The 24,844-nt window shown below is 34.5% G+C and overlaps 7 protein-coding genes across 9 annotated transcripts; 6 read left to right on the top strand and 1 right to left on the bottom strand.

Annotated features, from left to right (window-relative positions):
• Positions 1 to 392: 392 nt before the first annotated feature.
• On the top strand, positions 393 to 2,321 carry LOC110604753. The gene has a single exon (XM_021743047.2). The coding sequence runs from the start codon at positions 776 to 778 to the stop codon at positions 1,613 to 1,615; it is 840 nt and encodes a 279-aa protein (XP_021598739.1). The 5' UTR covers positions 393 to 775; the 3' UTR covers positions 1,616 to 2,321.
• A 329-nt stretch (positions 2,322 to 2,650) lies between these two features.
• On the top strand, positions 2,651 to 3,644 carry LOC110603139. The gene has a single exon (XM_043953856.1). It carries the CDS (start codon positions 2,979 to 2,981, stop codon positions 3,516 to 3,518), a length of 540 nt encoding a protein of 179 aa, XP_043809791.1. The 5' UTR covers positions 2,651 to 2,978; the 3' UTR covers positions 3,519 to 3,644.
• Positions 3,645 to 5,212: 1,568 nt separating this feature from the next.
• On the top strand, positions 5,213 to 6,455 carry LOC110610152. Its single transcript, XM_021750027.2, has one exon. The coding sequence runs from the start codon at positions 5,230 to 5,232 to the stop codon at positions 6,151 to 6,153; it is 924 nt and encodes a 307-aa protein (XP_021605719.1). The 5' UTR covers positions 5,213 to 5,229; the 3' UTR covers positions 6,154 to 6,455.
• A 706-nt stretch (positions 6,456 to 7,161) lies between these two features.
• On the top strand, positions 7,162 to 8,681 carry LOC110609844 (ribosomal L1 domain-containing protein 1). Its single transcript, XM_021749667.2, has one exon. It carries the CDS (start codon positions 7,354 to 7,356, stop codon positions 8,500 to 8,502), a length of 1,149 nt encoding a protein of 382 aa, XP_021605359.1. The 5' UTR covers positions 7,162 to 7,353; the 3' UTR covers positions 8,503 to 8,681.
• A 4,312-nt stretch (positions 8,682 to 12,993) lies between these two features.
• LOC110608785 (GDSL esterase/lipase At4g16230-like) lies at positions 12,994 to 16,141 on the top strand. 2 transcript variants are annotated; one of them, XM_043953776.1, is made up of 4 exons: positions 12,994 to 13,960; positions 14,216 to 14,347; positions 14,453 to 14,666; positions 15,000 to 16,141. In XM_043953776.1, the coding sequence occupies exons 1-4, from the start codon at positions 13,832 to 13,834 to the stop codon at positions 15,020 to 15,022; spliced, it is 498 nt and encodes a 165-aa protein (XP_043809711.1). In that variant the 5' UTR covers positions 12,994 to 13,831; the 3' UTR covers positions 15,023 to 16,141. The 2 variants fall into 2 exon arrangements, with proteins under 2 accessions (XP_043809711.1, XP_043809712.1); XM_043953777.1 differs by lacking the exons at positions 12,994 to 13,960; positions 14,216 to 14,347 and having other exon boundaries at positions 14,454 to 14,666.
• A 1,893-nt stretch (positions 16,142 to 18,034) lies between these two features.
• On the top strand, positions 18,035 to 19,766 carry LOC110609845 (GDSL esterase/lipase At5g45670). Its single transcript, XM_021749668.2, has 5 exons — positions 18,035 to 18,384; positions 18,513 to 18,658; positions 18,774 to 18,998; positions 19,088 to 19,346; positions 19,432 to 19,766. The coding sequence occupies exons 1-5, from the start codon at positions 18,117 to 18,119 to the stop codon at positions 19,662 to 19,664; spliced, it is 1,131 nt and encodes a 376-aa protein (XP_021605360.1). The 5' UTR covers positions 18,035 to 18,116; the 3' UTR covers positions 19,665 to 19,766.
• Positions 19,767 to 21,401: 1,635 nt separating this feature from the next.
• Positions 21,402 to 23,815, bottom strand: LOC110606707 (UPF0548 protein At2g17695). Of its 2 annotated transcripts, none has more exons than XM_021745658.2 (5): positions 23,647 to 23,815; positions 23,441 to 23,525; positions 23,158 to 23,334; positions 22,882 to 23,080; positions 21,402 to 21,704 (listed from the first exon to the last, which is right to left on the bottom strand). In XM_021745658.2, exons 2-5 carry the CDS (start codon positions 23,497 to 23,499, stop codon positions 21,522 to 21,524), a joined length of 618 nt encoding a protein of 205 aa, XP_021601350.1. In that variant the 5' UTR covers positions 23,500 to 23,525; positions 23,647 to 23,815; the 3' UTR covers positions 21,402 to 21,521. The 2 variants fall into 2 exon arrangements, with proteins under 2 accessions (XP_021601350.1, XP_043810247.1); XM_043954312.1 differs by having other exon boundaries at positions 23,651 to 23,714.
• Between the last annotated feature and the right edge of the window lie 1,029 nt (positions 23,816 to 24,844).

The following is a 24,844-nucleotide window of genomic DNA, read 5'->3' as shown; positions in this document are numbered from 1 at the left end:
AGTTACGGAATGCTTTAACAATAAAATAACTTTTCGAAAATTATCAATTATATTCTCTTGTCAATATTTTTCTTAAAACTTCAGAGCTTACTAGGGAAGGACGCCTTGGGCTCAACGATGTTTTCCTATATTACTCATTCTGCACACTACACCTTATTTCTTCGAGCAGCAAAAAGTAAAGAGCAAGCACACGTGCGACCTCTATGCACGATTACGGAGAAAATTGAGGCAATTAAATTGCTAAGCAATGGAGATCAATAAAGAATGGAAACCACTCGTGCGCACCCAATAGAGTAATACCTGAAGCCACGTTTAATCCTAATATTATAATCATGTACAAATATCATATGTACTGCAGATCTACATTTGTATATTTTTGGAGATATCAAAGCCATATAATGCTATAATTGAAGTTGGAGAGGGTAATGTGGCAGTAGCAGAGGCAATAGAGTCATCTTGTTATCTTCATAACAAACACATAAATGACAAAAAAGCAGGACAACTCATACCCATACCTTGATTCTGGAGGATTTTAAAGCTAAAAGAGTTGCATTATTGGAGCTATGTTGGCCAAAGACGTGACATGGTAACCATATTCAAAGGAGATTCCACATTGGCTTCACATGCTCACCACATTCACAGAACTACTCTTCTCTCTGATATATAGATATATTCCTGAACACCTATATATACAGATGCCTGTAGTTGGCTAAACCATCCGATCATCAACCTTTCTGTTTAGAGCTTCTTGTGAAAACAAAAGAAGAGAGCAGCTATGGCTAGCAAGTACGAAATTAGATCAATTAGCTTGCCTCCGAGGTCTCATCCTACAACCCTTAGCCTCGAAGAAAAGCTGAACAAGCTCAAAACATGGGAGGCATCATCAACATCTTCATCAGAGTCAATTTGCATTGGCCTGTCAGGACTAGAAGACTTGTGCGTAGGCGTCAACCATCTGCTCAACATGTCATCAACACAAGAAGTCATCTCTCACTATCCAAACGAAAAGTGTCTTGATAATTTGTTGGATGGATCTGTCAGGATTTTAGATATTTGTGGAATTGCAAGGGATGTAATGTTGCAATTTAAGGAGCAAGTTCAAGCTCTTCAATCTGCACTACGCAGGAGAAAAGGAAATTCTAGCATTGAAAGCAGCATAGCTAGTTATTCTTGCTTCACAAATAAGATGAAAAAGGAGGCAAAGAAGTCCATTGCTGTACTGAAGCAAATGGACTGCAAACTTAAGTCATCTCCTGTTCAAGATCATCACTTGATTCAATTGATTAAAGAAGTTGTTGCAATAAATAGTTCTGTCTTCCAATCCCTTTTCTTATTCTTGTCAACTTCAAAGCCAAAACAAAGTAGATGGTCTATGGTTTCGAAGTTGATGCACAAGGGAGCACAAGCATGTGAAGAAAAGCAAGAAACTGTGAATCAGTTAGAAAGTGTTGACGCTGCATTGAGCGAGAGGCCTCACTTTGAGAAGATGCAAATTGCACAGAGAAGGCTGGAGGCTTTGGAGATCAGCATTCAAGACATTGAGAATTTCTTGGAGAGTGTGTTCAAGCACTTGATTAAAACAAGAGCCACCATTTTGAACATCATCTCCCAATAAACCCTTCATACTACTGATCTCTACCCAAATCCTGGAAAGGCATCCAAATTTTAGAGGATCTGCCAGTGGTTCAATTTTCAAATCCAGAGCTATGTATATAAGTCAAATATTGTGATTAATACAACGAAATACAAAAAGACTTTATGGTCCATTTTTGTGATGATTTATTTTCTTGCTTTCTCTATATCAATTATAAGATGGTAAGAAAAAAAAGACTCTTCCCTGAAATTTCCTTCTGCACTTGCTATCTGGTTGAACTGTGCCAAGCTCACCGACTCTTGTTATAATTTTAAATTGTGTTGATAGTAAATCATAAATTTAATTTACCTGATAAACATATCCTTGGATTATATTATCATCCAAGGAATAATGGGCTCTTGTTATAATTTTAGGGTTAAGCATGCTTTTGATTTAATTACATATACTTTTGCAACAGTTAAATGCTTATTCTAATCTTTCCTTTGATATATTGAGACTCTGCTAATTGGGAAAAAAGGAAAAAAAAGGAAGTGTTACTTAATCTACCAATGCTCCCAATTGCAGACCTTTTTCTGGTGATCAAGCTTCAAAACGATTGAAAACCACTCGTGCAACAGGTATAGAATAACGCCTCTTGCACACCTAATATTCTAGACACCATTTATTTACAAATCTCGTGTGTGTATTACAGATCTAGTTTTATATTTGTTTAGTGCTTGATCTCAGCTGCAAATTTTATACTAGAAATTGGAGAAGATAATGTACTAATGTGGCAGCAGAAGAGGCAAAACTGGGATGACTCATCTAGTTATCTTCATACCAAACACACAAATGACAAAATAGCAGGACAACTCATACCCATACCAGAATTGTAGAGAACTTCAAAACTAAAAGCATCTCATAATTGAACCTATGCTGCCCAAAGATGTGACATGGTAACCTTATTTGAAGGAGACACCACATTGGCTTCACATGCTCGCCACCACATTAATTCACATCAATAACTCATCCATCCCTATATATACAAACTCATATGAATTGTTAAACCATCTACAATCAAGCTTTCCTGTGAAAAAAAGCTAAGAACAGCCATGGCTAATAGGTACCATGTGAGATCAGTTAGCCTGCCCTCAAGATCCCATCCCACCACCCTTAGAGTACAAGAAGAGCTGAACAAGCTCAAAACTTGGGAGGCGTCATCAACTTCTACATCAGGGTCAATTTTCATTGGCCTGTCAGGACTAGAAGACTTGTACAAAGAAGTGAATGATCTATTCAGCATGTCATCAGCACAGGATGCCTTCTCTCACTGTCAAAATGGAAAATGTCTTGACAATTTATCAGATGGATCAGTGAGGATTTTGGAAATCTTACAAGGGACTTGATGTTACAGTTCAAGGAGCAAGTTCAAGCTCTTCAATCTGCCCTTCGGAGGAGAAAAGAAGATTCTAGCATCGAAAAAAGTGTAGCTAATTATACTTGCTTCAGAAACAAGATAAATAAGGGGGCGAAGAAGTATATTGCTGTATTGAAGCAAATGGAGAGCAAAGTTAAGGCATCTGCACTTGAAGATAACCACTTGATTCGATTGTTTGAAGAAGTCATTGCAATGAATATTTCTATCTTCCGATCCCTTTTCTTGTTCTTGTCAACATCGAAGCCAAAACGAAGTAGATGGTCTACTGTTTCGAAGTGGATGCACAAGGGAACAATAGCATGTGAAGAAAAGCAAGAAATTGAGAATCATTTAGAAAGCGTTGATGCTGCATTAAGCGAGAGGCCTCATCTCGTTAATATTCAAATTGCGCGTCAAAGGTTGGAGGCTTTGGAGGCCAGCGTTGAACATATTGAGAATTGCTTGGAGAATGTGTTCAGGAACTTGATTAAAACAAGAGCCTTCATTTTGAACATAATCTCTCAATAGAGCCTTAACACTACTGATTTCTAAACAAAATCCGGGAAAGGCATCAAAATTTTAGAAGATCTGCCGAACCTATATATGTACATAAATCAAATTTTATATCTGTATAATGAAATATAGAAAAGTTTTGCTGTCCATGACGATGATGATTAATTTCTTTTCTTTTTTACTTCCCATTGTCAATGAAAACAACAAGATAGCCAAAAGAAATAGTGAGAAGAAAGAACTTGACCCCTAAAATTTCCTTCTGAATCTCTAATCTGATTGATAAAGTTTACCAAGAATTTGGAACCAGTGGATGGGCTAATGCAATTTTTGTATCAGGCAAAGATGGCAGAACAATGTAGTATATAACAATTTGCTGTCGTTTTTCATGAATGGCTCATAAATTAATTATTCTGAGCGTGAATCTCCACATACGTGTTTTATCAAGGCTTGGCGATTTATTCTTGGTTTACTTGTTCATTTCCTATTATTTTGCCTTTAGATACGTGTTGAAGACGAAGCCATCAACGTGGAACTCAAGCCAGGGTAATCATACTTTAACAAAGAAGTTTCAGTGATTTTATGTTTGATTATCCTTTACTCCAACACGTGGTTCGCGGTTCGATAAGATGCTTGTTATCTGGTGAAAATTTTTAACTTTTTTTTTTTTTGGTTTCTTTTCCAAGGGAAGGCCAGCAGTAGCTAAAAAGTTTTAGAATCCACTGTATTTAAAAAAAAAAAAAAAAAAAGTTCAAGATGCTCACTATCATCTAAATAAAATTAATTTGATTTTTTTAGATTAGATTGAATAAAATAATGAACTTTGGATAGATACTGACTTCATAATATATTTTTCAATAAAATATTTGTTAAATATTAAAAATATTTTTATTCTTATATTAATTTTAAATTTTACTTTAATGGAGAATATTAAATACTTTTAATATTTAAAATTACCGAAATAATATTTTATCAGATTAAAATTTTTTAAGATAATAGAGACCTAATAAAGGACAAAATAGCATCAATACGTAGGGCGTACATTATCAGAAACAGTAACGAAATAGGATTGGTTCGTAGATCAAGTACAGATCATATGATCTGTACATCATAATTATATAATCAAGTACCGAACTTTTGTCAGGTAGATAGCAATCCATGAAGTGAAGGGGGAAACAATGCTACTCGTGGAGAAATAAACTAATCATATTATCTTTATATTTGCTAATGCTAACCACCATATGCATCTAAATTTTGAACCTTTGAGTAATATATAATTAAGGTTCCTAATCTTCCCAGATCTCAAGATCTAGAGTCTCAAGGTTCGCCATATCTAGGGAACTTGGAAGGATAATTCTTCAGTGAAGATATCAATTTCCATCCACTGAACTACAGAAAGGGCCAGATTTTGGCGGTGGGGAAAAGGCGGTGCATGAGAAGGAGAGAAAAATAATCCTTGAAATATTTAGAAAAGAAAAAGAAAAACAATTGCAACAGTGAGATACATTGTATTGAAATAGCAATTTCAAGATTGCATTAAATATAAGAATTTGTCCTTTTATCGTTTGTGCAAAACATGACAACCAATGCCATTCCATAGGACAATCTCCACCTGCCTGCTACGTTGGTCTTCAATTCCATCTTCACTGATTTGGAGTAGTATAAATATCTGCTAATTGATCATAAATCCATTCAAGCTGCTTCAGGTTTAACCTCAGTGAGAGTAACTATGCCTGCTTTCTCTCCAAAGCCTACTCGTTCTTACAATGTTCGCTCAATTAGCTTTCCTGCTAGATCTCATCCTAAAATATGCAGAATTGAAGAAGAGCTGAACAAGCTTAGTTATTGGGACACATCACTGGCGAATGCAGAAACAATCCATGCTGGTCTTTCTAGTCTTGGAGAGATATACAGATGCATAGAAGATCTGCTAAATTTGACATCCACCCAGCAAGCTCTAGCACAACAACAAGAGGAGAAATGGGTAGGTGATATGTTAGATGATTTGATTAGGTACTTAGATGTATGTAGTTTCACGATAGATGCTATTTCATTGATGAAAGAAAGTGTTCGAGATCTTCAATCAGCACTTCGAAGATACAAAGGTGGAGGAGACTCGAGCATTGAAAACAATATCAATGCTTACATTTTGTGTAGAAAGAAGATGAAAAAGGAGACAGCAAAGTCTCTCGCATCGTTAAAGCAGAAGGATAGCATTTCTGCAGAGCCTTCTCTTCTAACTGCAAATGATCATTATCTATCTGCAGTAGTGAAAGCTCTTAGAGAGGCAAGCTGGATCACCATTTCCATCTTTAGTTCGTTGTTTTTGTTCCTCTCTGTACCAGTCCTGAAACCAAAGCACAGTAAATGGTCTTTGCTGTCAAAATTGGTGCATAAAAGATCAGCCGTAGCATGTGAAGGGCAACCAGAGAAGATGAATGAGTTAGAGAATGTGGATCTTGCACTTACCAACCTGCTGGTGACGAGCCCAAGCAAAGATTTAGAGCCACAGAAGATAGAAGGTGCACAGAAAATGCTGGAAACTTTGGATATCAGTATCCATGAATTTGAAAATGAGTTGGAATGCTTGTTTAGGCACTTGATCCATACTAGAGTCTCCCTCCTCAACATACTTTCTCATCAGCTAGAGTAAAATTAACATCCTCAATTTTTAAGAGGACCTTCATTTTCTCTATCATATGCACAATTATGTTACATTAGAAGTATGTACATTATGTATATCATATTTCAAGATTTACTATGACAAATTGCTAAGTCCCATCAAATGAAATATTTGAGTGAGATGAAAATTAAGGGATTTTTTTGCTTTTGCAACATCACAAAAGTTGAGATTTCAAATTCTTACTCCCCATAAAAGCACATTTGAAGATTCTGAACATTACAAGCAAAATAAGCCTAAAAGTCAACCGAAATAGGGTATACTGGCCCATAGGCCATAAGAAAAACACTAGTCCATCAACACCAAGTTAGCCCATGATTTGAAAAGGAATGATCCAACTCAGCAAAAGACCCAGCCCACTTTAGTTGCAAAAACATGTTGGAAGTCATATGACCCTGATCCAACCATATTGTATAGTGGATCCACTGACTCCAGCTACAGTTGTTCTTCTCGATCCTTGCATGTCAAATAAATAATCATAAAAAATAGAAGAATAAACCTTAGCCAAACTAAGATTAACTACCACAAGATTTAAATGACAAAGGAAAACATAAATCAAAGAGACAAAATGGGAGATATGTGATGGCAAATAGATTTTATCTCTTACTATGAGCCCTCCAAAAATTATACCACCTACTTAGTAACATAACGGCTACTCAATGAACTCTCAACAGTTCACAATTAATACCTTTTTTTTTTTTGGCAAAATTCTAAATTAATCCTTAAATTTTCCATCAAAATTAAGTAAACTCAAATTAAATATTTTTTTACCAAATCAAATCTTAAACTTTACATTTAAATCTAAACACTTTACTATCTAAGAAAATATTTTCTTTTATTTTTTATAAATTAAAAATCATTTAGTATTTTTGTTCTTTTATTTATCCTTTAAAAATGCCAAGGCATTTTAAGTTTTTAACTCGACTTTCCTCCCCCCCCCCCCAAAAAAAAAAAAAAAACTCCACCTAAACGACACCGTCAGATATAACGATGGAAGCTCCCCGAGTCTGTGGTCTAAACCCTACAGCGGGATCCTCCTCCTTCCTTTTCGTACCCTGAAATATCCTCATTGCTCTCTTCTCTTCAAAGCCGCGCCTCTGTCTCTGCTTAAGGACTGCTGGAGCATAGGTTTGCTCTATCTCTCTCCCTCCCCCGCTTTCCCTGTAGTCATCAATGGCCGCTCCGGCACCTTTGTCTACTGTAAGCCCCAAAACAGTAGACAAAGCTGTAAACGCTCTCCTGAAATGGCGAACTGCCAAATCCGAGACTCAAAAACCTCAACTGCTTGAACACGATGAATTCGTATACCTAATTTTAACCCTTAAAAAAATCCCACAAAAGGGTGTGAGCCGCATCAATGCCCACAAAATCTCCCTCCCTAACCCCTTACTTAACCCTCAAAACGACAACTCAGAGCTGTGCTTAATCATCGATGACAGACCCAAATCCGGCCTTACCAAAGACGCTTGTAGGAAGAAGATCCAAAACGACAACATACCCATCTCCAAAATCATCAAGCTTTCCAAGCTCAAGACTGATTATCGTCCTTTTGAGGCGAAAAGGAAACTATGTGATTCGTATGATATGTTCTTCGCAGATAAAAGGGTGATCCCTCTCTTGCCTAAGATGTTGGGGAAGCAGTTTTTTAAGAAGAAGAAGATTCCGGTGGCAGTGGATTTGAAGCACAAGAACTGGAAGGAGCAGATTGAGAAAACATGTGGGTCAGCTTTGTTGTTTTTGAGGACTGGGACTTGTAGTGTCGTTAAAGTAGGAAAGATTTCAATGGGGAGAGAGGAGATAGTAAATAATGTTGTGGCTGCAATAAATGGGATTGCGGAGATTGTGCCTAGGAAGTGGGGTGGTATTAGGTCTTTCCATTTGAAGTTGCTTAATAGCTTGGCTTTGCCCGTTTATCAGGCGCTTCCTGATTTTAAGTTGAAGATTGAAGGGGTTAAAGAGGAGGAGAAAAAGACGGAAGAATTTGAGGAAGAGATGGTTAAGGAGGAGAAAGTGAAAAAGAAGAAGGGAAGGATACATGAGATTAGGTATATGGATAACAATGTGAATGACGATGATATTGAGTTGGATAGTGAAGGAGATGTTGGTATTGATTATGATGATAATGAGGGTAAAACTAGTTCTGCTGAAGTAGAGGTTAAGAAGAGAAAGAAGGGAGACAAAGAGAAAAATGAGAAGAAGACTAAAGTGAAGAAAGGGGATGGCGTCAAGCAAAAGAAAAATGTAGAAAAAACAAAAAAAGAGCATGGTATTAAACAGAATAAGCACAAGAAAGGTCAGTTGGCTTCAGCTGAATTGAAGTGAAATGCGAAGCTTTTAGCAGAAACAATGTAGATTATTTTCATCCTTTACAGTTTTGGTATGAGCTCTTTTTTTTTTTTTTTTTTTTTTCCTTTGTGGTCTTTTTATATTTCAGTACTATCGGTGAGAAGTTATTAGAACTTAATTAACTAATTTTCATTAACTCCCTCACTTTCTTTTCATTTAGTTGAAATAACTTATTGCAAATTTTATTTTTTAAAATTTTGGGTTATATTCATGTGATATTCTTTTATCAGTTCTGCACACGCCCATTTGTGGCAAGCATTTTGCTGCTGTAGGTAATTTTTATATTTATTGTTGACGCCCTGAACTGTGTTTCACAGGTTAGTTCCTGTAGGCTATGTTACCATTTGATGTAGGTAATTTCTCATATATTGTAATTTATTATCATATAGCACGAGAGGAAAAAAGAAATCCTTTCAGTAATTCTTTTTTTATGAGTAGAGGGTGGCTTTGATGTAACCGTATGGTTACTTTATTTGTGACCAGTCACGAGTTTGAGTCCTGGAAAAATCTCTCTGTAAAGCAAAGTGTATAGGGTAAGGCTGTGTCTATCGACTCCCAGATCCCATAATGGGGGATGCTTTATGCACTTGATCGCCCTTTTCTGTTGTTTTACTACGAGGACATATCTGCCATCATATAATGTGCTATAAATTCCAAAACTGACCTTTTTCTTCTTGCTTCTTTTTTTCCCGTTCATTTGGGCCCTCCTTTTCCTTCTGAAGGTGTTTTTACCTGCTATTTGAATTAGTATTCTTAGCTACGTGCTTATCCCATCTTAGGACAAGAAACTAAACATTTGATAATGATAACTACTGCAAAATGGCACTGGAGGAGCTGTGGATGCAGAAAGTAAAGGTGCTTCTTGCTATCAATTATTCAATTTCAATTGATAATTAGTTTGCTCAATTTTCCCTGTAAAAAAACCTGAAAATATTGGGTGCATGGATAAGTTACTTCGGTGTTACGTTTTAGGAAGTAAAAGTGGATGTATTTGCAGAAAATTTTTATATTGAGCGGCTTAGTGAATTACACAGTTGTTGCTTTGATGTTAAACAGCAGGATAAAGTTAGAATTTGTGATTATTAATCTCTTGCCCATCAGCTTTAACTGTAAGCAATGGGATAATGGTTATTCTGTTTTGAATGAAGTTACCATGTGGCCCTCAAGTTTTTTAGGTGTGCTGAAGAGAAGTGGAGATCTAAACACTCTGTTATAATGAGATGTCTGAACACCAGCTGTTTCAGGACATCGTAGAAATGAGCTGTTGTGTTAGATGAGAGGCAAAAACTAGGGAAAATAAATTGTTGATATATAGGCTGTCTTGAAGTTGATAAGGTCGAGACCACAGTATGGAGCCTTATAGGAAGAATATGGGAGGACCATGTCCATTTTAGACTTATTTTCTACATGGTGTGCAACTGTCATTTAAAATTAGGCACTTTTGCTAATCGGCGGGAGCTTCCACTGATGGCGAATAGCAATGATGCAATTATAGCTTATAGGCCTGTAATTGCTCTCCTGATAGTTCCTTTTTTTAAAATTCCAAGATGCAACTTTTTCGTGTAGAATGAATTAAATATTTTAGATACATGAAGCAATGTCTTTCTTGGCCCTGTACAGGGTTGTTGAATTTTACTTGGGTTTTGATTGTTGGATTATGAAGACTCTTTGTTGTCAAGACATGTTGACTGTTGGGAGATCTCAGTATGTTTGGTATTATATTCTATGCATGTTAGTTTCCATTGACAGTATTGCATGTCGTTAAATTTGGGTTAGGATTAACTCACCCCAAAAGCTAGCTCAAGAGGCCCAACATCAGATGGGAGGCTCTCATATCATGTTAAATTTGGGTCAGGCTTAACTCACCCCAAAACCTAGCTCAAGGGGGAGGAATGCCCTTGGCCCATACAAGGGGCACAATACCCTTTTCCACAACCGACGTGGGATTCAACACATGTAAAATTTCTAACTTCCCTAAATTTATCTCCCTGGCCTTATATTATAAAGTTCAAATCATGCTGTGTTATTTTAGGTATGACATCTTTTTGTTGTTTAACTTGCAATTCGTTCCACAATTTGTCTATTTGAGTTTGTCTACAAACGAATGAGTTTTGCGAGCAGATCCTTTAATTTGATATTTTGTTCAAATAAGACTATTTGATCTACTTTAAAAGGTGGTTTGTGGGATGAAGGCTGTGGTCTGCAGGCTTTTGACATGTTAAAGAGTTCTGATAGCCTAAAGCCTAAATTCACTATTTTCTTGCTATTTTCAGAGTCCTGTTTTGAGGATAAGAGTGATGCTTGTTAGGTAAGAGTACAAAGCGATTGAAGAATGAACAATAGTGGAGAAAGAAGGAAAAAAGGGGAGGTGCTGTAATGTAGTTTCAACAATGTAGGCTTCAACTAGGTAAGTTGAAAGAAAAATACATCCTTTTGGAATTATTAGTGAAGGTCAAAGATAATTTCTCATGGATAAGTACTTACGCTCAAGTTAAGAAGTACTATCTAACGTTGTTCAATTGCCCTAGAATGATGTTCCAAGTCACTTCTTTTAAGGTTAACCATAGTATGAGCTATGCTCAGAACAAAGACTTAACCTACATATGCTGCAAGTTTCATTTAGTTAACCGGAGAACTGTCCTTCCTGATGAGACAATAGTTTTCATCAATAGGGTGAGATCTTGTCCATTTGAAAGTAGTGCTCCTGGCCACTGATTGTGGGTGTGCCATTTGAAATTAGCTATTTCTATTGTGTAGAATAATTGCTGTGTTTATAGTAGTAATGCCATTGTATGTTAGAAAGAAGCTTATCCTGATAATTCATAACCCTAAGACGAGATTTTCATGTGGTGTGAATGATGGATTACTTGCGAGACAAGCATATCTTTTATAACCAGTTGATTCTCCATACTATTATAGTTTAATTAATCAGAGGCGTTTCTGTATAGCAACAGGATAGTTGTTGCATTAGGGATAAAGGTTAACGGCCCTTGGAGACTTGAATGTTACGAAGTAGAGCATTTTAAAGTTTTTCTTTCCAAAACCGAGAGCGAGCATTGCCTTGCTGGGTGTCCTGGCTGATGAAGTTTATGGTTTCTGTTAATGTTAGTCGCCATTGGATTGATGCAGTTGAATTTGATTGGAAGATTTGGTTGCAACCTATTACGAGATAAACTCTTGTCAATTAAGACAGTTAGAAATACTTATATTCATTGATGTTGGGAAGATCTCTGATTCTTTACTGAATCATGATCATGTTTCTATGTTGTTGATGACTTTTGTACAAGGAAGATTTACAATTTAGTCCCTGAATATTGTTATTATTAATAAGTCAGTTCTTATATTTTTAGAAACTTATTAAAACGTCCTTATCTTTTCTCTCTGTCAACAAAATAGTCCTTCCGTCTAATTTTGCCTTTAAAAATATAGTAAAAAACTAAATTATCTCCCATTATTTTTCTCCTCTTCCTCCTTCCTTTTCTTTTTCATCAATTCTTTTTCCTTCTGCATCTACATCTTCTTCTGCATCTCCTTCTCCTTTTCCTTCTCCTTCTCCTTTTCCTTCTCCTTTTCCTTCTTCTTCTCCTTCTCCTTCTCCTTCTCCTGCTCCTTTTGCTTCTTCTTCTTCTTTTGCTTCTTTTTCTTCTTTTTCTTCATCTCCTTCTTCTCCTTCTTCTTTTTCTTTCTTTTTCTTCCTCTTTTTCTTCTTTCTCTTCTTTCTCTTCTCCTTCTTCTCTTTCTTCTTCTTTTTTTTCTTCTTTTCCTTCTTTCTCTTCTTCTTCTCCTTCTTTTTATTCTTCTTCTTTTTCTTCTTTTTCGAAGGAGGAAGAGAAAAGAAAAGATAGGAATTATTTCGTTGACAAAAAAAAACGATAAGAACATTTTAATAGATGTAAGAAAAGATAGGGACTATTTGACAAAAAGAAATGATAAAGACATTTTAATAAATGTGAGAAAAGATAGGGACTATTTTGTTGACAAACAAAAATGATAAGGACATTTTAATAGATTTCTAAAAATATAGGGGAGACGATTTTGTTGACGGAAAGAAACGATGAGGAAAGACTATTTCGTTGATGAAAAGAAACGATAAGGACGTTTTAATAGATATGAGAAAAGATAGGGACTATTTTACTGACGAAACAAAATGATAAGTACGTTTTAATAGATATGGAAAAAGATAAAAACGTTTTAATAGATTTTTGAAAATGTAAAGACTAACTTATTAATAATAACAATATTCAAGAACTAAATAAAGGATTTTATTTGAGGGTAAAATTGGATTTAAAAATTTTTCTCAATCCTTCTTTATCTAATTTTAATGGAAAAGAGGACGGAAGTACTATTTCGTTGACGGAAAGAAAACATAAGGATGTTTTAATAAATTTCTAAAACTACAGGGACTGACTTGTTAATAATGGCAATATCAAAGACTAAATTGTAAATCTCCCTTTGTATAATTATGGATTTAATGCATCAAATTCATTTCAATCAGATTATTGTAGTTATTTACTAAACAGCTTCATCTTCATACATGGAGATAATCAAAATATGATGCAATCTTAAAAAACACTAATGTTGAACAGAGAGTTTGGAAGCTTCAGAAGGGTGTAGCATATCCTTTCCAACAACAATGACAATATTAATTAATAATTAATAATATCTGTTGTCGGGCGGTTGAGCTCCTACAGGGACAAACATATATTACCATTAACATCTTTCTTAATCTCTGATTTCCATTATATTTTAAACAAAGTAAGATATATATGTATAAAAGAGACCAACAGCACACATATTCTTCTGCTCCTTGTACATTTTTGTACAAGTCAATTTAGTAATTTTGTCCTACTTTACTATCATGCTTTTCCAAGACGAAATTATTCTAATTTTTTTTCTCCTAAAGCTTTTTATACTAGAATTGATATTTGATTTATATTTTGTTAATGCATGTATATTTATAAATATTAATCTGAATATATGTGATATAACTAAATTGCTAGGTCATTCCGCCAAATGCTATAACCTTCCTGTGCCCATATGCCTGAATCCAAACTGGAACTTGGGACAATGACCCATTACAGATTTTATAATTGTCTTGTATCTGTGATTGCCTGCCACACCTCAGCCTATAAATGCACATAAATCTGGAGATAATTAAACCAATCAAGTAGCAGAAAGCAATTGAGAGTCCAAACTCACATGGCTTGGAGTGTTTCACTTGTGATTACTACAGTTATTGTGATGGTTATTAGGTTGGCAAGTGCAGAAATCCCTCCAATTTTTGTGTTTGGTGATTCAACAACGGATGTTGGGACTAACAATTACTTGCCTGTGGAAAGAGCAAGAGTGGATTTTCCCTTCAATGGGATTGATTTCAGAGAATCAACACCAACAGGAAGGTTTAGCAATGGCTTCAACATTGCTGATACTATTGGTATACTCTTCTTCTTCTTTATGTTATATACTCTAATTCATGACTTTTGTTTATTTTTTCTTTTGGACAGAGTACAGAGTACAGATTTCTTACTATGAAGTCTCTTAATTTCATGATGGTCCAAAATTAAGAACGATAATATATGGATTTAGAATAACTGGCACTAATCAAGTATATCATTTGAATATTTCTACTTATAGTGGAGGGATTTTATGATGTTATAAATTAAAGAATGGTGTTTGTGATGTGGTTTAGCGAGGTTATTCGGTCATAAGAGAAGTCCACCCCCATTTGGGGCTCTCCTACAGAACCTGCCATTTTTCAAGCGCAAAGTGCTTTGGGGCGCCAACTTCTCCTCCGGAGGTGCCGGACTCCTTGACTTCACCGGAAGGCAATTTGTAATCTGTGCATCCCTGAGAACTATTATCTATATATTAAGAATGAATTTTTTAAAAATGAAGTAATAAAATTTCTACTGCGTTCGAATCACAGGGGAAGGTCATAACCATGAGAGAACAGGTGGAACAATTTGGGATTATGTGCGACAATATCACACAAGTAATGGGTGAATCTGCAAAGAAATTAATTTCAGGTTCACTCATTATCATCAGCATAGGAAGCAATCACATTTTCGACTATCTGCTCTACAATGATAGTCACGATATGGAATATTTCACAACCACAAAGTTACCAATATCATCTAACGGTCTGATTTTAATGTGCAAGGGCTTATTTTCCTTTTAAACAATGAACATTTCAATCAGATCAATTATATGAAAAAAGTACTGCAATGTGAATCAATAGAATTTAAATACGTATTTTGTTTAGAAAAACACACTTATTTTTGGGTACTTTAAAAAAAAATTTGCACCACATTTTGGGCTCTGATAAATGAATGGTGTACGGTACGGACCAGAAGCAGCCGCTTTGAAATTTTGGATTGGGTCGGACTAAAACTTAACCTAGTCCAACTTATTAGCAAATGGGTTTAGTTTAATTAGTTTCTTGATCAAATTCCCTTCTCCTTGTCCAATTGCAGAATCTGCTAAATCTAGGGGCTAGAAAATTTGGAATAGTAAGCGTTTCACTAATCGGCTGCATTCCACGATATAGAGTCGAAAATCAATCTGGGGAGTGCATTGAAGAGCTAAACATATATGCTCAAAAGTTCTCCATGGAACTTGAAGGGATAATGAAGAAGCTGAGTACTGAGTTTAAGGAGATGAAGTATTCCCTGGGAAATTCATATGCAGCGACTTCTGATATCATTGGCAATCATGTTGCGTACGGTGAGCCAAATCAATCTCTACGGTAATTTAAATTAGTTTAGTTTGGTCATTCCAATTAATCCATTATTAATTCTCCCTATTAATTTCAGTCATGCATGGATTGGATTGTCTGTGAATAAACACAAGTTGCGTTGTTTCTCAACTTGATGAATAAAGCTTTTCTATTAGTTTTAGCATGCATCTTCGCTCAAGTTCCATTTATTTTCTTTCGAAGCAAGGTCCAAGCGATATATGGAATTACAATTCAGCTGAGCCAGAATTTTATATGTCCTTGCTGGCTTTGACTGGAATGATAATATTTATTTATTTATTGAATTTCAATTGAGATTTTAATTAAATTTTATGTGTCCTCCCCTCTTCTTGAAAACAGTGGATGCAAATGAATTAGGTCACCAACGGTATGATGATCCAATATATACATAAATACACCCACTAAGTAAGGGATAAATTCTAAAAAAAAAAAAAAAACTCTCGATTTGCAAGTTATCTTAGAAATTATCGGGAACATATACAAGTCAAATTTAATTTTATGGAATAATTATTTAATGCAATGGTGAAGAAAGAAGGGACAAAATACTATATGTTACCAGCACATGGTTCTTGTTAAAGCATGCATATTGTTGCAATAAAAAAAGTTGAATGCAAGGCAGACATAGACAGCCATCGTTCCAAACAAGGTGGGGAGGCAAACAAACCAACAGTTAAGTGATTGCCAAGTTGCCGCATAAATTTTTCCACCAACTATTGTGAATTGGTGCTTTGAGTTCCTTAGTTTATGCTGTTCTTTCCTTTGGACAACATAATTTTTAACCACATAACAACAAAGATATGACCCTCTTAGTATATTTAAAAATAATTAAAAAAAAAACATTGCACCTATGATTCTATTCTATGGATTGGAGAGTTACCTATCATAGTCATCATGGAGAAATTACAAGTTAATTATCTAGAAATTAGAGAAAATTTGGATTTAATTATTATTTAATGCTCAATTTCATACTTATACTTATCCAAGATGTTTAATTTAGTCTATTTTTAATTCTTTTATTCTAAAATAATTCAGAAAGTTTATTTTAAGATTGTTTTACCAAAGCTTCTTGATTTTTAAGCTAAATAAGGAAATTAATCATTTAGCCTAAAACTAAAAATTAAACTTCTCCATTTCTTTTATCTAAGCAAGAATTTAAGCTTATAAACATTTAACACATAATTGTTTAATGTTTAAAATTTTTATAAGCTCAAATTAGCAAATAAGTACTTAGTGTTTAGCCCTTTAATGTTAGACGGCGCAGGAATTTTCCCAAAATTGTATATTTTCTTCAAAGCAAAAATTTCAACCTCCACGCAAGGTCCCTCCGCCTTCATTGTTAGAAATAAATTCACGACTTTCAGTTAAGGTCAAATAAACCCATTAATTAGTTTTTTTTTTTTTAAATTGTTTTCATTTATACTAATAAAATATTAATTTTATACTATCAAATTTTAAAAATAATTAAAATGATTTTCAATAAGAACTAGAGAACTCTAAACCCAAATTCTTCATAACAATTCCATTCCAATGCATTGAATATCCTAAAACAAATAATTAGATATTCTATTTCCAACACATAGATTCAGTCCCCTTTTTACCAGTTAAAAAAAAAAGTTCATTGTTTCGGTGATTAACCCAACAATGTTGCTGTATTGACCAAATTGAGATCTCAGTCCCTCAAATTCTAACCCCCAGCTTGATTTCGTGGGTTTTGTTTTTGTTTTATAATACAACTCAAACTCCAGCCGCCAGGCCGACTGTACAAGATGATATAATATTCAGTGCCTTCGGAAATGATTCAATTTCTGTCATGAGCTGCACAATCTGATGGGAAGCCTTGGAGGCTATCTGATTTTTTTTTTTGTGTGTGTGTGCGCATGTTCTTCTATGTGCTCTTGATGTTTTTTACTGCGAGCAATTGATTTTTTGGGTTCTTTAAAATTAATTTATTGATGCTGTTGTCATCTTTGATTTTTTTTAAAATTTTTTTGAGGAATTGATTATTTTCTGGGCATATAGTGTTTAGAGTTCTTTCTGTTATTAATCTAAAATAATAAATAATTTCTATATTAAAAAATTAGTAAATTAAAATCTTATTATTAAAATTGTAATACTAATAAGTTGAGACTAATTTGATTCAAAAAAAAAAAAATAAGTTGAGACTAATTTGAGTTTAAAAGAAAATTTTGGATTATCTTGGTCCAAAAGTTGAAAAACTGACTTATATTCACACCATTATAAAGTATAAGGGTGTATTTGAATTTATTTTCATTCAAGAATCGGCCTTCATTCTTCAATTATGATATTTTTGGTAGGCCAAAAAAAATCACAAATTTTACAGATTGTAATTAGCAATAACTTAAAATTGGGACAATTAGTAAATGGCCTAATTTGGAAGAATTTGGTGGGTGTTCGTCCAAATTTTATGTGCAAATTAATGTAGCTAAGAATGGTAAGCTCTAGTTGTTCATTATGAATACCATTCTCCTTCGGCTGATTCGGCCTAGGTTTCTCAGAGATTCTGTCCTTTACATAAAAATCATATATATTCCGAAGATATTACACAGAAAAATGGAAACGAAAGAGTTATATGCATATATTAAAATACATTTCTTCAGATTAAGGTTGTATAGATTCCGACAAGATTTATTCTTTTCCGAGGCTAATATCCGAATCACCAATAGTATGATCCGCCCACATAATGTCATGACACCCACTGCTAATTTTCATTCTTTCTGGTATAAATATTTTCAGAAATCTATATATGGGCAAAGCTAAAATTAATTAGTTCATATCATATATGCAGAAGAGAATTTGGGATATAATTCTCTGATTAATGGCAAAGGGAGAAGGTGTTTTCGCTTGCTGTTTTCTTCTGTTGTTAATTGTTTGCATAGTAGCCACTAACTTGAGAGGAGGTGGAGCAGCGGAGGCGGCACAAGTAACCGTTTTTATATTTGGTGACTCCACAGTGGATGTTGGGACTAACAATCTTTTGAATGGAACTTCTGCCTTAGCCAATTTTCCTTACTATGGGATTGATTTTCCTGGCTCAATACCTACTGGCAGGTTCAGCAATGGCTTCAACCTTGCTGATCAGCTTGGTATATTCCATTACCATTTAAGTTATTTATTTATTTGCATGTTATGCATGTATTATTTCACGTATTCTGATCTCTTGGTTTTAACACAAGTATTTGTTAATTTTCTGTCTTGTGATTTTGCTGATTAGCGGGGCTATTTGGACATGATAAAAGCCCACAACCTTATCTATACCTTGTCAAGAATGAGTCACTTTTTAGAGAGGAAATCCTGAAGGGGGTGAACTTTGCATCTGGCGGTTCGGGAATCCTTGAACACACTGGAAAAAAGTTGTGGGTGAGTTTTTATTTGTTTGTTAAGACAGAAGATCCGATTGATCATATCTTTACAAAGCCAAAAACAACTGAACTTACATTCTTGATCTTTGTCGGAATAAAACTGCATAATGTAGGGGAGAATTGTACCACTGAAAGAACAGATTCAACAATTTGAAGCCGTCCGTGGAAACATCTCATCAGATTTGAACGATCCAAAGGAAGCTGCTAAACTTCTTTCCAATGCATTATACATCTTCAGCGTTGGATCAAACGACATCCTTGATCCCATACGGTTAGGAACCAACTTAACCGACAAATTGCTGTGTGATCTACGCTCATCCTACCGCCAACATCTAGAGGTATATCTAATTTCTATTTTGAAATATTAAACTTTATTCATCATCCTCGAATGGTGGAGTGGATAATACTCAAGCATTGAAAATGGCAGAATTTGTACAATATGGGAGCTCGGAAATTTGGGATCATAGCAGCAGCACCAATCGGGTGCTGTCCCTTCTCGCGTGCTCTGAACAAAAGTATGGGTGGAGCTGGTGGGTGTTTAAGAGAACCCAATGACTTTGCTCGAGCATTCTACAAAGCTATTGACACTCTCTTATGTACTATGAGCTCGGAGTTTCCTGACATGAAGTATTCGCTCGCAAATTCCTACAAAATGACTCAATATGTCCTGAAACACCCTTACTTGGGTATGTACTCACTTTAATATTATGCAGTAAAACAATGCATGAAAATGATACTAACTGACTTGTGATGTCTTCAATATCCATATAGGCTTCAATGAAACGAAGAAAGCTTGCTGTGGATCCGGATATGACAATGGAGAAGGGGGTTGCAATAAAACACAAAACCCTAATCTCTGTAAGAATCGTAACAAGTACCTGTTTTGGGACTTGTATCATCCATCTCAGGCTGCTACTGCCCTGTCGGCCATAACCCTTTATAATGGAAACCTAGACTTTATAAAACCCATGAACTTCAGTCTCCTCGCACAGCTTCAACTCTAACATGGGATTTGTTCTCCTCTTTTATCGTATTTCGATTCTGTAATAACGTCTTATCTTTGTTCCTGATTACTCCATAGTAATCTTATTGATATCTTATCACTACTGTTATCTTCTTAATAAAAAATAATAATAATGTACACCAATTAAAAACCTTTAACGGGAGAAACCTTTTTTTTTTTGTGCACTTCTTAAATTTTGACTGAAATAAAAACTTTCTTCCCACATGCAGATTATTTATTTATTGGAATAATATGCTTTAATACTTTTATATTTTCAATATTGCACTATAAATCTGTGATCCAATCCATTCATTTATAGAACTATTTATTCGGTTGTAGATATATAGGAAAATAAAAAAGACAAATAATGAATTTAATATTAAAAGAAAGTTAACGAATATAACAGATGGAGAGTGTAAAAGCTTCAAATCACCTCCATTGAAGCCCTCCAAGAAAGGATAGCTCCTGTGATTATCAACCAATTCACACGAACTCCTCTCCATCAATTGGCGCAAAAGACCATTTCTGATCCAATTCATCACCATCAAACACCTTCAAACCCATCTCAAGCAAAACTGGCTTTCTCCCTCATGTCTTCCTTTTTATTTTTATTTTTCTAAGGATAAATCCAAACCATGAGAGAATCACAAACTAAGCAGCTCTGTTCCTCATGATTTTTATTTCTATTTGTTTACTTTCTTCTCGAAATATACGATTGAAGTTGGTTGATAGACGAGGCTTATTTTGAAACTAATCTAAGGTGGGTTTCTTGAAATATTGCGAATATAATGGGATTGAAGTATGGGTATAATTGTTTTAATATTTAGAGCATTTAAGAAAATTATTCAATAGAAAATGTTTGATGGTAAAAAGAAAGGAAAATACTTTCCTTCAAGTCATTTTTTGGAATTTAAAAATTTTAATAATATCACAATATAAAATTGTATTAATATTATTTATTTATTTATTTTTAATTACAATCAAATAATAAAAATAAATTATTTTTTGAAAAATATTTTTCTAAACACAAGTTTTTATTAAAAAAAACAAATGGATGCTAAATCTTTATTTGGGTTCTTCCTTTATGCGGTAATAAAGTCGTTTTATTTCCAATTTCAGCTGGATGCAGTAAAAAATAAAATTTCCATTCTAGCCACTAATCACGTAGGAAAGAAGAGTAGAACACAACAGTTTGGAGGCATGCCTTTAACATGCTGCTCAATTTTATAGACGTTTTCTCTTTCTGATGGAACAGAACTCATTTTCATCTAGAAGTTCACACAAAACTTAATGATGAAAGGAGAAATTTCTGCTTTTTCTTAATCTGAAATCAGGCCCGTAACCTCTAAACCCTGCCTACACTTCTAAGTTTCTAACTGCCAGTATATGTTGCAATTTGTTTCATATTGACGACTCCGAAGCACTTTGTCATCTTAGACAGGAAGGGACGTGTATTTAGGCGTGGGGGAGTAGGAGAGGAGGATAAACGTAGACAAGTTGAAGCTGTAATTAATTGGTGTTCTACTCCATAATGTTGTTTCTAAAATTGCAGTTTCAGACTTCTCAGTGATAAGAAATCCAAGAAATTTAAGTTTACCTCATCTTAATGGCATGTAAAATGTGACATGATTCACTGGGGGAACTACTCCATGTGACAATCTGATTAATATATTCGAAGGATATATTGATTTCTTAGAAGCACCAATTAGTGAGACCTATGGCTCTTTTCACAAAATTAGCAGCTCCAAGGAAACTGATCCGCATATAAATATAAAGTGATTGTTGGGAAGCATAACTGCTTTACCACACATCTTACAAGATGACGACAGGCATAATTTCCATTTTATGATACAAAAGGTTACGAAGCATTCACATGTTCTTTAACTGCATTGGCGGATTGATGAGCGAAAATCTTCTGCCTGAATTGCACATATGGGTAACCAACAAAGGACAGAAAGTGAGCAGGCTTCGAGAAGGAAAGTATCTCATACCACACCTGATTATTCTCATCCATTTCAATTGAAAAACGCTCTTCCCCGGCCTGCTTTGCAGAAAAATAGCAACCAATGTTAGAAATAATGAAGGCTTATGTTCCTGAAATGAACTTCACATGCCAATGTGTAAGCAATTAGCTAATGCCAAGACAAAGCCACATCAGATGAAAGCAGAATAACGAGTTCATAATGCCTTAACTGAAAGAGATAACGAAACAGATTGTTCCAAATATCAAATGACACAAGTGTATCACAGATTTGTCATTCAAACTGTTACAAATTGGCCCTGTAATAGCTCTTTTACTCTTAAGTTGAATTGATGCAACACACAACACCATTAGAACCATTCTGAAATCAGCAATTCCTCTTTATCACATAAATAATAGTTTTCTTAGTAAATCACATTAGAAGAAAACAAGCCTAATGCTTAAACAAGAAAAAGGACAAGGAAGTGAACATATTTATGCCCATATTTCATAGCCTTGGTCATTAATATTTAATTTTGGATATTAAAATGGGCTATTGGTAAACATTCATAAATTCTTAGACTTGTCTTAAGTTCAACCATGATATGCAGGTAGGTAACTGAGGTGGTCAATTACTTGCTTAAAAGTATCCTAATAAATCCATCACGCATCTGAATGCTTACACTTGAGCTAATCCAAGATTAAACTCGTCACTTCTAACAATTTAAATCTAAGTTGTAGATATGATGACAAAATTCATGCAAGGTCAAGATCTAAGTGAACAGATAAAAGAGGTGAAAGTTAAATAACATGCAATATAAAATCTAGAAAGCAATATGTTTATGTAGAACACCATGAACCTTCATTAATTTGATACATATAACATTAAGCAATATTACCTGAATTCATACAATGTTCTCCAACTATTTTTAGGACTTCAAGAAGCCCAAAATTAAAATTTGCAAATAGATTTGGGATAAATTCATCATGAATCAAGTTATGGCTGAAATACAAACTGAAAATTAAATTGCTGAGAGCAAGATTTTGGTACCAAAAGATTTGAAATACTTAATGAAGTAAATGAAGCACATAAGATTCTTCAGTCATGTAATGATGCAGGACAGAAAGCAGTGAAGACCAGATCCAACTATTCTAACCTCAACAATGAACTGAATTTTCAACATAACGATTGGTACAAAGCATCAAAATTCATATACTATCTCAACCTAAATGATACGAGTAGCAAAGAAGCACTAACCAACAGGTGACCTTGCAGAGTACCACTGCCAAAAGAAAATGAGGGCATGGTCTTCCTAGACTTTTTACTTTCTTTAACATAAACCACCTCAAGGGGCATCATGACCCATGGCAGAAACTCCTTCAAACAAACACAGAACTTTACCCCAGTCTGAATCGGAGTCTTGGGATCAACAAACGCCCAATTTAATCCAAAATGCCTGCATATCAATTCCATTAAAGTATGCCCCTATCATTAAGGCTATGAGAAATGGGAAACAAGCACAAGTTCACTGACCTCCAAGTTTGAAGAGCTGATTTTCCCTTTTCAAAAGTATCAAGACCAGAACCCACTAAAACCCGGGCATGGTTTGATAAGAAACCATCTTTTGACAGCTGATGGTCTTCTTTAAGAGAAGATACAGGTTTAGCAGTAGCTCCCCTGTACTTAGGGTCATAGTTGAAGGCACCTGACCTGAGTTACAAGGACCAAGTATAAGCAAATATAGATTCAATTAAAAATGGTTTCAACTACCCACTATAACAGAAGAAAATTCAGAGTTGGATTCAATTCCATTTACTTGTTCAAGCAATCCTTCTGCTCTTGAGGAGAAGGCTTAGCCCAGGAAAAAAAAAACATCTCTGTCAAAAAAGTATATCCACAACCTTCAAAATAAACACAATCAATTATCACAGGCCTTTGGCATCAAAATTTATTGTAAAAGCAAATAGCTGATTGCTGAAATTAGAACGTTTATATCAGAAACGGCATGGAGATTATGCTTACAAACACCTGGAAGTTAAAAAAATCGCGGGCTTTAAATTCAATCCCGAGCTTCGATATCCTCGAGAAAAAGGTAGGTGTGGTTATTAGGAAACGAGGGAAGCAGCAGAGGTTGGAACAAACGACGTGTCGTTTCTCCATGACTAGTTTCTGTGAAGGCTTGGGCCTCGACGTGCCCACATTAGAGATTCGGTCCAGAAAAATGCAAGCGGAAAACAAGCCCAAGACCAACAGAAGAAAAAAATCTGATAGAAAAAACAGGGGAACCTCGTAATCAACGTGTTTGATGAATCCTTTATTGTACCATACAGTCAATTCGTAGATTTAAGGTATATATTTTACTTGCATGTACTATTAACTTTAAATTAATATACACCAAGGATAACTATATTTTTATCAATTAAGTGTATACTCAAAAGAGGGAATTCAGATTCCAACTTTGGATAATATATTATTAGATTACACCATCATATATTCAGGAAATTAATTTTTTTAAAAAAATTATAAAATAAATATAGAATGATGCTCAATCAAAGACAAAGGATATAAGTATTCTTTAAGGTTTTTGGCTATTAATATATGCAGAGATATCGTAGTCCAAGTAACTACTTTTATCAGAACATCCAACGGATAGGTTATCTGCATTTTCTATAAAGAAGCAATCTAACATATATTGATATGTAATTTATATTAGCAATGATCTATAAAATTTATAATAATTCGACTAGAAGATAAATAATTAAATATTAAAATGAAAAAGATTTTTAACCTGTTCAGAATTTAAAAAAAAATTAAATAGTCTAATCTCTAAAGTATTTAAAAAAATAATATTTAGATGACGTTTCGTATGATCATATAAATTTAAAATGTGTGCGCCATAATAACTCTATGTAATATATATAACTCTTAGTATTAAATAAATTAATTATCCATTAATAATAACTCGTATGAAATAGTTTACTATAAATATATACCATTTCAAATAAATTTCTAATTTGTTTTTCCAATCTCTTGAATATATACCCTTCCAAAAAGGATTCTAATTTCTTTTTCCAACCTCTTAACTCTTATTGCAACACCAAACCTTTATACTTCCATTACTATCCTTATTGTCTAAGCCAGACATGTACATTTATTTCTATATAAACCCTTAATCACAGGTTCACGCACTGCCATCCAGTTGACCCCGAACACAAAAATA

This window comes from Manihot esculenta, chromosome 2 (assembly GCF_001659605.2).
Source record: "Manihot esculenta cultivar AM560-2 chromosome 2, M.esculenta_v8, whole genome shotgun sequence".
Lineage (NCBI taxonomy): Eukaryota > Viridiplantae > Streptophyta > Magnoliopsida > Malpighiales > Euphorbiaceae > Manihot > Manihot esculenta.
This window is presented reverse-complemented; position numbering and strand designations above follow the sequence as displayed.

Coding starts and splice junctions, on each gene's coding strand:
- LOC110609844 (XM_021749667.2), top strand. CDS start 7,354: ATGGCCGCTCCGGCACCTTTGTCTACTGTAAGCCCCAAAACAGTAGAC.
- LOC110608785 (XM_043953776.1), top strand. CDS start 13,832: ATGTTGGGACTAACAATTACTTGCCTGTGGAAAGAGCAAGAGTGGATT. Junction 14,348..14,452: donor CGGACTCCTTGACTTCACCG/GAAGGCAATTTG, acceptor TTCGAATCACAG/GGGAAGGTCATAACCATGAG. Junction 14,667..14,999: donor GTTACCAATATCATCTAACG/GTCTGATTTTAA, acceptor GTCCAATTGCAG/AATCTGCTAAATCTAGGGGC.
- LOC110603139 (XM_043953856.1), top strand. CDS start 2,979: ATGTTACAGTTCAAGGAGCAAGTTCAAGCTCTTCAATCTGCCCTTCGG.
- LOC110610152 (XM_021750027.2), top strand. CDS start 5,230: ATGCCTGCTTTCTCTCCAAAGCCTACTCGTTCTTACAATGTTCGCTCA.
- LOC110604753 (XM_021743047.2), top strand. CDS start 776: ATGGCTAGCAAGTACGAAATTAGATCAATTAGCTTGCCTCCGAGGTCT.
- LOC110606707 (XM_021745658.2), bottom strand. CDS start 23,499: ATGTTTTTTTTTTCCTGGGCTAAGCCTTCTCCTCAAGAGCAGAAGGAT. Junction 23,335..23,440: donor CAGAAGGATTGCTTGAACAA/GTAAATGGAATT, acceptor CTTGTAACTCAG/GTCAGGTGCCTTCAACTATG. Junction 21,705..22,881: donor CTCTGCAAGGTCACCTGTTG/GTTAGTGCTTCT, acceptor TCTGCAAAGCAG/GCCGGGGAAGAGCGTTTTTC.
- LOC110609845 (XM_021749668.2), top strand. CDS start 18,117: ATGGCAAAGGGAGAAGGTGTTTTCGCTTGCTGTTTTCTTCTGTTGTTA. Junction 18,659..18,773: donor ACACTGGAAAAAAGTTGTGG/GTGAGTTTTTAT, acceptor TGCATAATGTAG/GGGAGAATTGTACCACTGAA. Junction 18,999..19,087: donor CCTACCGCCAACATCTAGAG/GTATATCTAATT, acceptor TGAAAATGGCAG/AATTTGTACAATATGGGAGC.